At 46.7% G+C, this 13,848-nt stretch overlaps 1 protein-coding gene across 6 annotated transcripts in view; it reads left to right on the top strand.

Moving 5' to 3' along the window:
* The first annotated feature begins 1,241 nt into the window (after positions 1 to 1,241).
* Positions 1,242 to 13,848, top strand: part of MAST4 (microtubule associated serine/threonine kinase family member 4) — a 524,826-nt gene continuing 512,219 nt past the window's right edge. For all 6 annotated transcript variants that reach the window (XM_053657255.1, XM_037150788.2, XM_053657256.1 and 3 more), the window contains exon 1: positions 1,242 to 1,913. In XM_053657255.1, coding sequence (XP_053513230.1) covers positions 1,566 to 1,913 — 348 coding nt within the window. In that variant the 5' untranslated portion in view covers positions 1,242 to 1,565. The remainder of the gene's footprint in view (positions 1,914 to 13,848) is intronic.

Below are 13,848 nucleotides of genomic sequence, written 5' to 3' on the forward strand. Positions count from 1 at the left end.
TTTGTATCCCCTGCAAGCACCTGGCACACATCTTCATCAATGTCTGTGGAACCGAAGCTGTTTGAATTCATATCCCAGGTCATACTGCCAGGGAGCTGGAGCTGAAAGCAAGTGAGGAATCATTTATTTCCCACTGCTGAGCTGAGTGCTGGCCTCTGAGTAAGTCAAGGCACCCCATCACCCCGAAGGCTACTTCCTCCAGCTCCAGGAAGGGCTTTCAAGTGATTCTATGGGTGCCTTGGTGAAAGTTTTTTCTCCTAGTTCTGAGAGGCAAGGAAAATGAAGCACCTGGTCATGCATTTTGCTGATTTACAGCCCAGGGCTAGGAGAAAGGAAACTGGAAATGTGAGCTTTTCCCATTCTCTGCTTAGCTGGTGTGGAGAGAAAGGCACCGGGAGGCCAGGAGCCCACTGTCACTCAGCTTCGTCTAGCGCTGGCACAGTGCTGGGTGTATTCTTGGTTCTAGTTTAACATAGGAGCATAACTGGTTATTTTTCTCCCTTTCAAAAGGTTCAAGTCTGTGACTTAACTTTTTTAGTTTATACACAGAAATAAGGACTGAAAAAAATGTCCTTTTGAATACTCTCCAGGTGTCTAAGTCAGACAGTCTGCTAAGGCTTTATATGTAGTTGCTCTAATTCTTCCCACAGACAGGCAAATATTAATGCCTCCCTTTCCAGTTGAGGAAACTGAGGGCCAAAGAGCTTAAATCAAAAATCCTGGATTGGATATCAGCTTTGATTGGATCCAGTCCTTATACCATGAAATTCCCCCCCTTCCACCTCCAGCAAGGTGGTGGGTGTGTGTGTGTGCATGACTATATGTGTGTTTCTTTTTCACATCAAAGCCCTGTTATTTCTCCTGGTCAGTTTCCCCTCGATTTCACTTTTTAAAACAAAGTCCAGTTCTTCAAGGTCTCACCGCCTGCTCAGCCATCTCCCGGAGGCGTTCCAAGGACCTCCAGCCACTCCTCCGCTAAGTTTGGAGTCCCAGCCTTGGCTTGTAGTCTGGGTTCCATTCCCAGGCTCCAGGAGGCCGGCGCCTCGCCTAGGTCCTCCCCACCCCAGGGTTCCTTGGAAGACCCGATGCCTCCGCCGGACCCGAGAGCCCGCGCCTCGGCCCCGCCTCCCCTACCTGACGCCCGCGCGGCCCGGGGCGCCGCAGCCTCCGCCCACCGGCGCGCCCGCCCTGCCATTGGCTTCCCCGGCTGCCCGTCTCCTCCGCCGGCCCCGCTCGGTCCCGGAGGCAGGTTCTGCCGGAGAAGCCGCAGTCCCCGCGGCTCGGGCGCAGCGTGGGAGGACTGTGGGTCGCGGAGCGCGGACCCTAGCTGGCATGTCCCCGCGCGCGGGAGCCCCTATCATCGCGTGGACTCGGGCGGCTGCTAACTTGGCGGCGGGCTTCGGGGACCGTGCGGTGGCCATGTAGTCACCGGCGGGGCTCCCCGCAGCCCGGGAGCGACAGCGACAGCGAGTCGGAGCTGAAAAGCCCGCGGCTTTCCCTGGAGGCACTGAGTGCACGCCGCGCCCCCGCCACCCCTCGGGTTGCACTTTGGGCCCGAGAGAGAAATGGGGGAGAAAGTTTCCGAGGCCCCGGAGCCGGTGCCCCGCGGCTGCAGCAGCCTGGGTGCGCGGACTCCTGCCCCTGCGGCGACTGCCGCGTCCTCGCAGGGCGCTTCCTCTGCCGAGTCCTCCTCGGGCTCAGAAACTCTGTCGGAGGAAGGGGAGCCCGGCAGCTTCTCCCACCAGCAGCAGCCGCCGCCGCCGGGCGGCGCCCTGGGCACCCGGCTGTCCGCCGCGTGGGCTCCCACACGCGTGGTGCTGGAGCTTGGAGTCTCTGCGCCGCCGCCCCCCGGAGGAGCCGCGCCACCTGAGCCCCGGGGCAGCGGCGCGTCCCAGGAGGAGCAGGACGAGGAGGTGGGCACCGCTTTTCCCCACCTCGGCCCGTCCGGACGCCGGCTGCCTGGCGAACCCTGTTCTCCACCCTGCAGGAGGGCGGTGGGCAGGGCTCATTGGGGCGTGGAGATGGGGAGGGACCCCAGGTACTCTGTCCTGGTCAGGGGTAATGACAGGGACCTCCCTGTGGGTCAGTCCCGGTGGTTGTCACCTCCGTGTGTGTGTGCCTACATGTGCTGCCTGGTAGCATGCTTTTAAAATGTCAAAGCAGCAAACTCCTTACTGCCTATGTTTGCTACGGAGGGTCTAAGAATCGATGTGATCTGGACGCCTGGCTGGTCCCCAGAACAGACCTTATTCTCCAAAGTGGGCGTGGCTGCCCCCGGAGCTGTGGGGTGGAGGGCGAGTCTGGTGACCGGGCGGGCCTGAGGGACAGATGGTGTGCTGGAGTTTGGGGACTGGGGGAGTCGTCCCTGCGGAGTTGTTCCGTGCGGGTTTTAGTGGCGCCAGTCGCCCGGGGTCGCTCGTGGGTGGTTTGGGCTGGTCCCCGAAGCGGCCCTCCAGCAGAGGACTCCAGGCTGCGGGCCTGCGGCGCTGAAGGGCGCGCCTGGAGCTGCCGTTCAGACTTGTTTCGGATGCTCAGATGCGCGCGGCTCTCACCAGACTGAATAGGGCTCACCTTCTTTCGGGGACTGTGCGCATCCTAGTTTCCTGGAAGGATATTCGTCCAAAACTTGTGGGTCGCATCCTGAGATACTGAGCAGGTGACTTTGGTGCCCTCTGCCTGCTTTCTCTGGTCTGTTTTTCTGCCTTTGGAGGACAGTTCAGGAAGCATAAGGTTCTTCATGTCTTTAAGATTGTTTGCTTTGCAGGTTTCTTGTGGAAAAGTCATCTTGATTAGGCAGGGCCATAAATAAAACATTACCCTAACACAGCCTCCTCGTGAAATTAATTCCTCAGTGCCAGAGTAGTATTTACCTTCTCTCCAATGGGATTAGCTGTAGTACGTGTCTCTTTTTTCCTCAGAAGATGCAAGCCGAGGCCATGGCCCCGACAGCAGCCCCAGCCTGGAGGCAAAAACTGGATCTAGCACAATGTGAGGAGTCAGGGCCCAGCCTGGCAGAGATGGAGCAAAGCCGAGCTGGTGGTCGGCCTAGTCTCCGGCAGTGACAGTGACCCATTCCCTAATTCTGCTGGAGGAGTGCAAGGATCCTGGACAGGAGTCTGGAGACCTGCTTCCTAGAACTGTCTCTCCTCTTGAGTTGTTAGATGTAGGGTGAGTTGTTTCATTCCCCTGAACTTCAGCTCAGTAACTTGACCAATGAACTTCAAGATAAAAATCATTTATACACACACGCTTCTCCATTCTCTGGTCAGGAGTTTCGTTTGGATCCAAAGTTCAGATGGATTTTAGGGAACAGATGCCAAGAGTTAAGCTAAGTGCCACAGCAGCCACAGAGCATGTGACCAAAACGTGCACTGAACCCGGGTTCCTCATGGTTGCCTCTCATTTTAAAGATGCCAGGCAGGTGTCTTCACGTTTTTCACATTTGCTCACCCTGCGACACCAGCCTCGGTGTTCAGAGATGAGCTCACTTATCCCTGGGCAGCTGGGGTTGTGCCTTAACTTATGGATTTACTTCTAGATTCTAATTTACTGCTGTCATTTGTAGAGGAGATGACAGAGTTAGTTGCTGTATGTTTTCTGTGTGGCTGGGAGGGAGCTGCTTGGTGTATGACAGGGTGTTGCAGAGCCTGGGCTGGGCAAGTCGGGAACTTCTCACTTTTGATCTGTATTCTGTCGCTGATTTATTGCCTGGCCTCAGGGTGACAGTGTTTTACTTTCTTGGAAGTGAATATAATGATAGCTTATTTCAAAGGCAATGTGGGGAGGATTGGTTGATTGAAACACATTTTGCAAAGCAGAATGACTAAATGACATTGGTCAGTATTTGTGAATCTCAGAATTGGATGTAAACTGATACACTGTTGCAGTTCATTGTGTAACTGAACCTGTAGCTGAGATGCTGGAAATTGTCCAGGAATGGAAATCTTGACTTGCTCTGAGAATTTTAAAGTGAAAAACCGAGTGTTTTTTTCCTCCCTCGGGAGTAGAGGTGTGCTAGTCCGGATGAAGGGGGTTGATGTCCTGTGCACGTTCTCTGCTTCAGACACTGGTGCTGGTGTGATGCAGTGGGGCTTAACCCTCTGAGAGGGGCACGGGGTTGTGGGCCTTCCAAGAATCTGATGAAAGCTCTCCACCCTCTGCTCAGAAAACACACCCAATTATCAGTACTGTTCCAGAGGGTTCAGTCAGGAACGCCAGGTTGCAAACACTGAGTTCAGTGGAAGCACCTGAATCTGAGTCCTGGCTCTGCTACCTTAACTAGATGTGGGACTGTGAGCCATTCCACTAACATAAGCCCAGTTTTTTCACCTCTTGAATGGGAATACTATCAAAAGTTGTTAGACGTTTTATATGTACCATCTAATTTAATCCTAGCATGATAGCTAACATATAGCATTGAGTGCTAAGTCAATATTAATTTTTCAAGTTCATTTGTGATAAAAAATTTGTGAAATGGAAGTATAAGCTTGGGCTGGCTTATTTTGTTTAAGCATAATTAATCTGCTACATAATTTCAGAGAACCTGAGGCTGTCTATTCAGTTTATTTACATTTTATTAGTATAAGGGGGGAAAGAGTTTTATTCGTCTTAGGTTGTATTCTATAGCCAGGTACTGTTAGTGTACTGTTATATAGCAAGTCACTGAGTATAAAGCATTAAAAGACTTAAGTACAACTCATAAAATGGAAAGGGGTTCATTAAGATTTTAAAATCATTCTGTGTAACTTGGGAAATGGTTTTTCCAAAGTTATTTTTATAGTAATTTATTGCATGCATTTTTGTAAAGCAGAAAAATTAATTTCAGCGTATTAGTGCAGCGCTAATTTTTGACAACCTTGTTAAATTCTGTTTGCAAAATACCTAGTGATGTCAACAGTGTTTAAACTATTTCATATTTTATCTTACTGTCAGTATTTGTGTCAATTTACAAAGTCTTGTATACTTAGTCAGTCCTTTAAGCTTCTGGTGCTTAAAAACAATATAAGCAAACCTCAGAGATTTTACGGGGCCAGTTCCAGATCACCACAATAAAGCAAGTATGGAAGTGAAGTGAGTGGTCATCATCTTGTTGGGGGAGGGTCTTGCCTTCATTTTGTAAAAAATGCAACATCTGCGAAGCACAATAAAGCAAAGCCAAATAAAAGGAGGTGTGCCTGAGTTTGTTCCATGGCAGACATTGCAGTTGTTAGGAACTTAATGCCAAGCACACCTAAAGCTGGAGGTGGCAGGAGACTTTTTGTTTAAATAAACTTCGTCCGGCTTGACCGCGGCTTCCTGACGCCTGTGGATTTGGGGTGAGTGGGCTGCTTTTCTGACAGTTACGACAATCTAGATTGAAATCCTGTTCCTTTGACGACATTGCTGAGGGTTTTTTGTTACATAAATGAACCCATTTACTATAGAAACTAGCAATGTTTCAAATGGTGGAGATTTTACCTTTAGGCAGTCTGCCCCGTCCCTTCCCAAAGAGCCTTGTGATGAGTCTAATAAAGTCCTAGGTGCCGTTTGCTGTGCATCAGTGAGCTCCTGAGGGCAGGACTTGTCTCTGTGTGCGTAGCTCAGGGCCTCTACTATGTAGTGGGGGCTCAGTAGCAAATACAAATCACACGGATGAAGAAAAAATGACATCTTTGAAAATAGTTGCATGTTTGATTGAAGGGTGACTGTGTATGTATTTATTTTCGTCAGTTGTGATTTATGCTTAAACTTCTAGATCTCTTATCAGAAAATGTCAGTGATCAGAGTGAAAGTATTATGGGCAGTTTTCCCAGGTAACTTTTGAACACGGTCAAATGTGTTTTCTGAGGGTGCTCTCAGAAAACCTGTGAAGGGACTTGTGCGTTAACTTTTGTCTACATTGTGTATTTGAACTTGAAATTTTCAGGGACTCTTAGAATGGTTGGGGAAAAAAGGCTTAGCGGTTAAAAGGATTTTCAACTCAATATAAAGCATCTCCTTTATCCTCTGCTACACTAAGGGATTAATTTGATTGGCCTAAGTTGGGAAACAGTTCCCCTTATTAACAGTAGGCACAATTATGGGAGCTTTTTAACTGTTCTATTAACAACAGTTTGAGGACTGCTTTTAGCGTCACGTCAGATGTGTGTGGGGTCCCTCACATGACAATGATGCAGTAGATGAATTTCTACTGTTCATTGGATAAGAGAATACATAGCAAAAAGCAACCATGAGTTCAGTAAAGCTTTTCATTAGATTTGTATTTTATTAATCACAGTGGCTACCTACTTGGAAAAACAAGTAGTGCCTAAATCTTGGCCTATATATTATGTCGTCTGCTCTTTGACTCACTACTTCCGTAAGAGCAGTGAGTTCAGAAACTCAGTCAGCCTGGGTATTGAGAGATATAGAGTCCTGGGCACCGAGGACACGAAGGTAGGCAAGACAGTTTGCCCTCATGAAACATCCAGTGTAGTGGAAGTGATAGTGACTAAGCTCGTGGTGATTAATTAATTAATTGATTAATTACTTGGTTTCAAAGGCTGTGAGGGAGTATGTACCTACGCTGTGTAACTCATTTAGTCTGGGAGGAACTGCCTCACTGAGGAAGGTGATGTTTGAGCTGAGACCGAAGGGGCGAGTAGTTGGGAGAAGAGGTAGCAGGAGAGGATGCTGGGAATCTGTCTGGCCCGGAGGAGAGGAGGGCGTGGCATCAGGCGATGCTTGAAGGAGAAGCAAACAGGAACTACTGGAGTTTATTCTAAGGGTATGGGAGCCACCGAAGGGTTTGAAGCAAGGCGGTGCCGGGATCGGATTCGTATTTTGGGAAGGCCAGGCAGCGTGCAGCCCACCTGCTGGGAACTGCTGGTGCGGCTTGTTCCAATGTTCCAGGCTTGGCCCGGCCAACCTGAGAGGGTGGCATCGGACTAAATGGTGTGTAGAGGGAACAGGGTGCCTTCTTGCTGGTTCAGGCATTCCAGGGAAACACAGGAAATATCAGAAGGAAAGGAGGATTTAGGTCTCTTCCAGAGATAGCTTAGCGTGAACATTGATTCTACTTTTCACTGTGATATTGCTTTAAGCCTACTATGTTCTCGAAGGAAAAGCTTTATGAACATAAATGGACTTGAGAAGAGGGCCTCGCAAATACTCGTTTTCATAGTAAATTTCTGGGAAGCATTAACCTGAGGCGAACACGAGGGGCAATTGCCCAGAGATGGTGTGGGGGTCTCGGTGACTGGCGGGGGTGCCTGTGAGCTGGCGCACATGCCCAGAATCTCGCTCCGGGGGCTCAGATTTTCCTGGAGAAGGAAGGGTCGGCACAGAGAACTAAGGCTCTGACCCCTCCTTCCTCTGGCCTGAGGTGTTCTAGGAAGTGTCGGATAGTTATATTTCGCCCGTGTTTGGGAGCCGGTGACCAAGGCTGTCCACCCCCGGACCTACCGGGTGCTGTGTAGGAGCCGGGTGTTTTCAGTCCGTGACTGTGAGGAAGGGTGTGGCGGACTGCGGTGCGTGGTGCGGAGGACGGATGGTGGGAAGGGCCCGTAACCGGGTGGCTGGGCGTTACAGAAAACTGGGTGTGTGTGTATACACACGTGCACAAACACGTACACACATGTGTATCTTAGAAGGGATGATTGTACTTTTTAGATGAGAGACACCCCATGCCATTTACAATCACATTCTCACGTTCTATACTGTTGCCTGCAAAGGGCTTGTGCTCCTGCCTCTTAACCCCTTCAGAGCCGCAGCCAGCATTTCCCGCTCTGGGACCAGGCCCTGTAGTGCCTAAGGGTACGGACTAATGACCTCGGTTTAGCCCTGTGTAGGTCATGGGGCTTTGGAAAGGTTATTAATACTGAGACTGTTACCTCATTTGTAAAATGGGCATGCCAATATTTATTACAGGGGGTTGCGATGAGAACGAAAGGAATTCCCTATTGTTACTGAGTGTGGAAATGCTGGTTTCTGCGGGAGTAACAGAAGCCTACAGGTCCCTCCCCTGATGTACTGTGCCTCCAGCACGTTTTGTGGGCAGTGCTGTCAGGCCCTTTCATTCATGTGGAGGTAGATGTGTAGCGTAGTTTTAATTTCAGGGACAGAGCATTCTTATGATGTACCAACAGCAAAGTTTTATGGCATATGGCTCATTAACCCTTCTATTAAGGCACTAATTCTCTTTTGCTCATGGAACCTGCTCTTAGTGATCATTCATTAAATAATATCCTAAACAGACTCTATGAACGTGTGAATTATTAGCAACATGATGGGAATGAGTCAGAAGGCAGCATGTCAGCCAGGTGGAGAGGCTGGTGAGATGACCGTGTACTTCACTTAAGCTTCCTAGGTGATGATTTAGGGGCTGAGAAGGGAGTAAAAGAAAGTCAGTGATTTTTATGGGAGCCAACTTTGGTTCACATAAGCATCTGCAGGGGGTGGGGGTGGGAGAGGGCTGCCTACCCTAACCTTGCAGAGGGGAAATCTGTTAGAAATGCATTAGATCATAAAAATGCAAGAACTCACATATATAAATTGCCCAACAAAAATTCTGTTTTGTCCCTTTGGGACAATGGAAACCCTTCACGTTTTAAAGCAAAAAATGCAAATCACCACCAGCACTTTTGGCATAGCGCCAGTGCTGGTACTGTGACTGCAGTTCGCTTCCCTTCTGCCAGCCCGTGCTCTGCCCCGTGGCCCTGTTCAGGTGGGCATCCACACGCCTTTGCATGGTTCAGTTCAAAGAGTCTTGTTCTCTTTTATGTCCGCAATATTTTGTCTGGTTTCATATCTGGCAATGTTATTTTGGGGCAAAGCATAACCAAAATATGATTAAGCAGAAATCTCTGCAGCAGCTGCTGTGTACTTTCTTTCCCTCCCTTTGCCCTTCTCTCTTAGTGTTCCCTCACCTGGTTCAGAATTCCTGGGAAGGACTGGTCAGGAGGCCCCTGTGCTTCCAGGGTTGGAGTCCCCTGTGCTACCCCTTCCCTAAATGTGAGATGTTGGTTCAGGACCGTGGTCAGCGGTACACGTGCGAAAGCTAACATTTACGTGTACAGAACTTCTGAGAAATTTCTGGTTGCTCCTCCAACGTCTCTTAAAGAAAAGTTTCACTGCTTATTTAAATAATTTTCACTTATAATCAGATGCATGTGTCTGTGAAACAGCTTATAAAGTTGTACCATAAGCCTGTACTCCTTTGCTAGCCCATCAATTTTCCTCTTGGACACAGTCGATATAATTTTGATTATGGTACTTACTTCTGCTGAACCTTTCAGCCTAAATGCTTTGTACTGATAGGGGGCAGGGGGGAGGGTGGGGAGGAGGCTTGGCAGTGCTGACTTTTCTTAACAAATTTTATAGGCTATCATGCAGAAAATGAAAATTTAATTTTAATGTTTTTTATTCTGTGATTTAGCGGTATTCGTAGTGGATGGCAAGCTCACAGGTGTTTGGCCTCTGTTTTAGGACTTAGCTGCTTTTTTGAATAATCTGAGAGGTTAGGTATGTAGTTCAACCCTGGCCAATAATTTTGTGCCTTTCTATGTTTGTTTTAAAAATAATATTATCATTTCTCAGGCTTCTGGTGTTAACATTTACCTTTTCAGGTATTTCTGTATGTGGAGATGCCCACACATTCAGTAACACAGGAAGGGCCCAGTGCCTCATCAGTGGTAGGGAAATAAAGTAAAATTGGGTTAGAATTGGTGTTTAAAATCTTAATCACTGTATACTGTCATTGAGACATAGAAATTATAAATTTAAAATTGCTTCTTAGGGCAAACACTACTAGCTAAACTACATTAAGCTATTGACATAGAATGCAGTTTGGTGAAATCCATTCTGTGTAGAAAGATTAAATAATTATTTTCAAAAATATGTTTTCTATAAATAAGTTGGTTCCCTAGGAAATAGTCTAGCTCCTGCGCACGCAAACTCATGAAATGTGTTTGGTCGCTCTTAGTTTTAGCTGGTGCTTAATTGAAATCACCTGAGGCTCAGCTGAAGCCCTCAGCCCAGGCTTCTCATTTTAAGAGGGCGGCTCCGAGGAATCCCGCTCAGTGGCTGCCAGGAAGGTGGGAAGAGAATTACTTCAGAGAAGAGGGCAGCCCCAAGTGCTCGTTGGGAGAGACAGGGCCACTGGAAAGTTCTACCGAAGGGTGAGAGAGCTGCAGACCCACTTCAGATGAGTACAGTCCATGTCAGGAAGACCCAAGGAAATGCCGACCTTCCTGTTCTCCTTCCTGGCTCTTTTCAGAGTAGTAAGTAGAAGCACCATGTGGTCCGCGCGGCCTTAGGTTAAAGACTGAGCAAGTGTGTGTGAGCATGGAAGTGAAGGGGAGTTAAGAGGAAAAGTACTTGTCAAGTGAGAAAGACAGTTGTCTCTTTGCCCTATGTTCTGCTATTTTAAATGATCTATTGTCTGAAATTCTACCTTTGTAAACTTTATTTAACACGCCACTTCATTTCCTTGGAGTTCGTGGGTGTTTTATTCTACAGGCAAGAAGTAGCCTAATAAGCTACCCCAGATCAGTGTGGGCTGGCAAACAGCTTCTGAGACTTTCAGGAATAACTTTAGTTGTGGTGACGGGTGGGTCCCAGCCATGGCGCACACTCTCCACTATGAGGAAAGGAGATAAAATGGAAATCACAGCTTCGAACTCTCTTGATTTACTTTATTAAAATGTTGATATATCTCTTTTGTTTTCAAGAGTTATGCTTTTGAAATTAAACATCTCTACCTGGAGAAAGCTGAGGACAACTGTTTTAAGATTTGGGAATAAGGCGATTGAGAAGAGTTATACCAGTAGAGTAGCAATGTGACGCTTTGCTAAAAGCCTTACAAAAATCATAGCCTGCTATGATTTTTTAGCAGGTAGCCTGCTAAAATCATACTGTTTTAAATTCCTTCCAAATGATTTCTGAGTCATCACTTTCTGTGTGTTAGGCTGCCTGTCACTCCTTGTTCTAATTCATTCCTGTTTCTTTCCACCACCTTCCCTTTGTATAGCTTGGTCATCAGAATTTTAAAAAGAACACGAGAAACCACTTTGGTGGGAAGATTGTAGGAAAACCTTTGTTAAACAGAATGTTTGGGGGCAAGGCCTTTTAGTTTTGAATTTTATGATTCACCAAGAATTAATTTGGAAGCTCATTTTGTTCTCCGTTTGTTGCTTAGTTCCGCCCTCCCCCTTATAATGTGTCATGGTGTGGTTTTCTTGCCTTATTATTCTGTGCTGAACAAGCTAGATTTTTTTGACGTGATTGGACATCTTGTAGTGCTTTAGGGGTATCCCTGTGCACATCAGTCATCTTCAAAGACCGTGGGAGACATAAATATGGGTAAGAAGAGGTAGAAAGTGAGTATGATGAAATTGAATGGGCTACTAGCAAAAGTAGATAGTTTTGATTTCTTTTTTTAACTTTAAAAGTTGAAGATGGTAGGATTTTGCTGTATTTGTTCCTGGGATATGCCAGATGAGTCTATGTTGTGAATATTTTTATGGTGCTTAGTAGTTTGCCCAGCCTTTTCTGGTATCAGTTCAACTGTCCTCTCATTCCCATTTTGTACATGTTTTTGCAGAGGAGTTAATAGTTAATCTCTCTCTCTTCCCCACCCCGCCTCTCTCTCTCTCTGCCCTCTCCACTCCTGACTAGACTGTGGGCTTCTCGGAGTGGGAACAATGTCATATCAACTCAAACCCCTGTAGCAGGGACAACACAAAATGGCAGTGGAGGTATATCTTGTGTCGTGACAGAATTCTGAGTGTTTCACATGCATTTGCTCATTTAATTACTATGCTGTAGCCATGTGATCTTCTCAACGTGATACAATGGAGGAGGAGAATTGTGGGGAGATCCTGGGGGCAGATCAGGTTCCCAGAGACCACTGAGGAACACTGTGCATTCCCTAAGGTCCCAGCCGCTTGGTCATCTCTGTATTCCAGAGCCTGGCACAGCTGTGGCCCATAATACAGGATGAATGATCTTTGAGCAAATGAAACACCACTTAGCAGACAGGTCCCTGTGCATTTGGCATTTAAGAGTTTGGATTAAGTGTCTGTAGAACTTTTGTTAAGGTCATGGCTAAGCTCTACCAGGGCTCCGATCCTGGGTGTTAGGTTGTCAGTCTAATGGGCTATTGGGTTTGTACAAATGAAAGGTTTTGACTCTAAATCCATATTTATTTTCCTGTTGACTTGGACAGACTGTTTTCTGTTCAGACAATTTTTGATCATTATAATCATGCTCATAGCAGTAAGCCATTTTGACTATATGTTTAAAGGAATTAATTCCTGATGATATTTTGAGAACTAGCCTTAAAATATTAACAAAGACCTGGCTGATGTAGCTCAGTGGATTGAGCACGGGGCCTGTGAATTAAAGGGTCACAGGTTTGATTCCCAGTCAGGGCACATGTCTGGGTTGCAGGCCAGTTCCCAGTATGGGGCACGTGAGAGGCAACCACACATTGATGTTTCTCTCTCTCTTTCTCTCTTTCTCCCTCCCTTCCCCTCTCTAAAAATAAAGAAAATCTTTTTAATAAAAATTAAAAAATATATTAACAAAGACACTGGGCTATACTCAAAAGTGCTCAGGATAAAACTGCTGCCGGCGAAAGGGGGTTGCAGGATTTCTGGCAGTTTTATCAGGAGTGTTGGCGCAGGAGCAGGGAGGTCTGAGCTTTGCCTTGGCTTCTTTCTAGGCAAATGATTAGCCTCTGCGATCCTCACAGGTCAGGAAGTAAGAGGTCCTTTCAGCTTCAGCTCCAGTTTGATTCCCTCTTACTACAAAAACATTAATTAAAAAATTTAAAGTTGTTTTTGGCATGTAATTTGTTATAGAACTGTTCAATCACATTTTTCTTTTGAAAACTTGATAGTCAGTTGTGTTGTCTGACGAATGAATATAAACGTAGACTTTGGAATGGATTCTCCCTCCCAAGGACACTTACTCATGGATTCCTCCTTTCGGCTCATGCTGACTTAAACATGCAGAGGAAATATAGTTCACGTATATGTTCATTTTTATTCATCTTTTAAAATTATTTGGTGTGTTTCTGTCAGTCATCAGAAAAAATGTTGAGGGTACCTGCCAGTCCCTGCAAGAGACTTGAACTCTGAAAACCAGGCCAGTTCTGCATTTCTCTCAGAGCCGGACCACACTGTGGTGCGCATCAGAAATTCCTGTTCTAGGAAATGAGGAAGGATGATTTTTGGTGCGAGCTCCTGGAGGCTCTGGCTGCAGAACTGGATCGTTCTTCCTTAGAACCACCTGCAAATCCTTAGGTCAGAGGCAGAACCTGCTTCCTTAGTATAGGCTCTAAACAGAAACCATTTGGGATTGTGATACGCTTGCTGCCTGGACCTACTCTCTGTGGGCCACATGTCACCTTATAAGCCTGTCATTTGTGTGTGCTAGATCACTAGCTTCCGATGTTTAAAAATCGTTCTTCCATTTGAAGGATTTGTATGTTCTCTCTTCCCCCTGGCGGATGAGCAGTGCCCTCCTATACTGCTCTGGGTCCTTGCTGCTCAGGCCTGGAAGTGGATTAGAGTTTGCTTGCAAAGTTAAGTCCTCATCTGTCATATAGAGAACATTTTCATGGTTGTCAGATGGTTGGGGGTGGGGGCTGGTTGAAAAAGGTGAAAGGCATTAAGATGTACACATTAGCAGTTGTAAGAACAGTCATGAAGATGTAAAGTACAGTGAGGGAATATAGTCAATAATATTGTAATAACTGTGTATGGTGTGAAAGGGGCACTCCTCATAACTGCCTGGTGTCAGATGGGTAAGAGACTTATTGAGGTGATCACTTTGTAGGTTATATAAACTTCTAATCACTATGCTGTATTCCTGAATTTAATATAA

The sequence above is a fragment of the Artibeus jamaicensis genome, unplaced genomic scaffold (genome assembly GCF_021234435.1).
Source record: "Artibeus jamaicensis isolate MK-2021 breed Jamaican fruit bat unplaced genomic scaffold, CSHL_Jam_final scaffold_369, whole genome shotgun sequence".
NCBI classification, from domain to species: domain Eukaryota; kingdom Metazoa; phylum Chordata; class Mammalia; order Chiroptera; family Phyllostomidae; genus Artibeus; species Artibeus jamaicensis.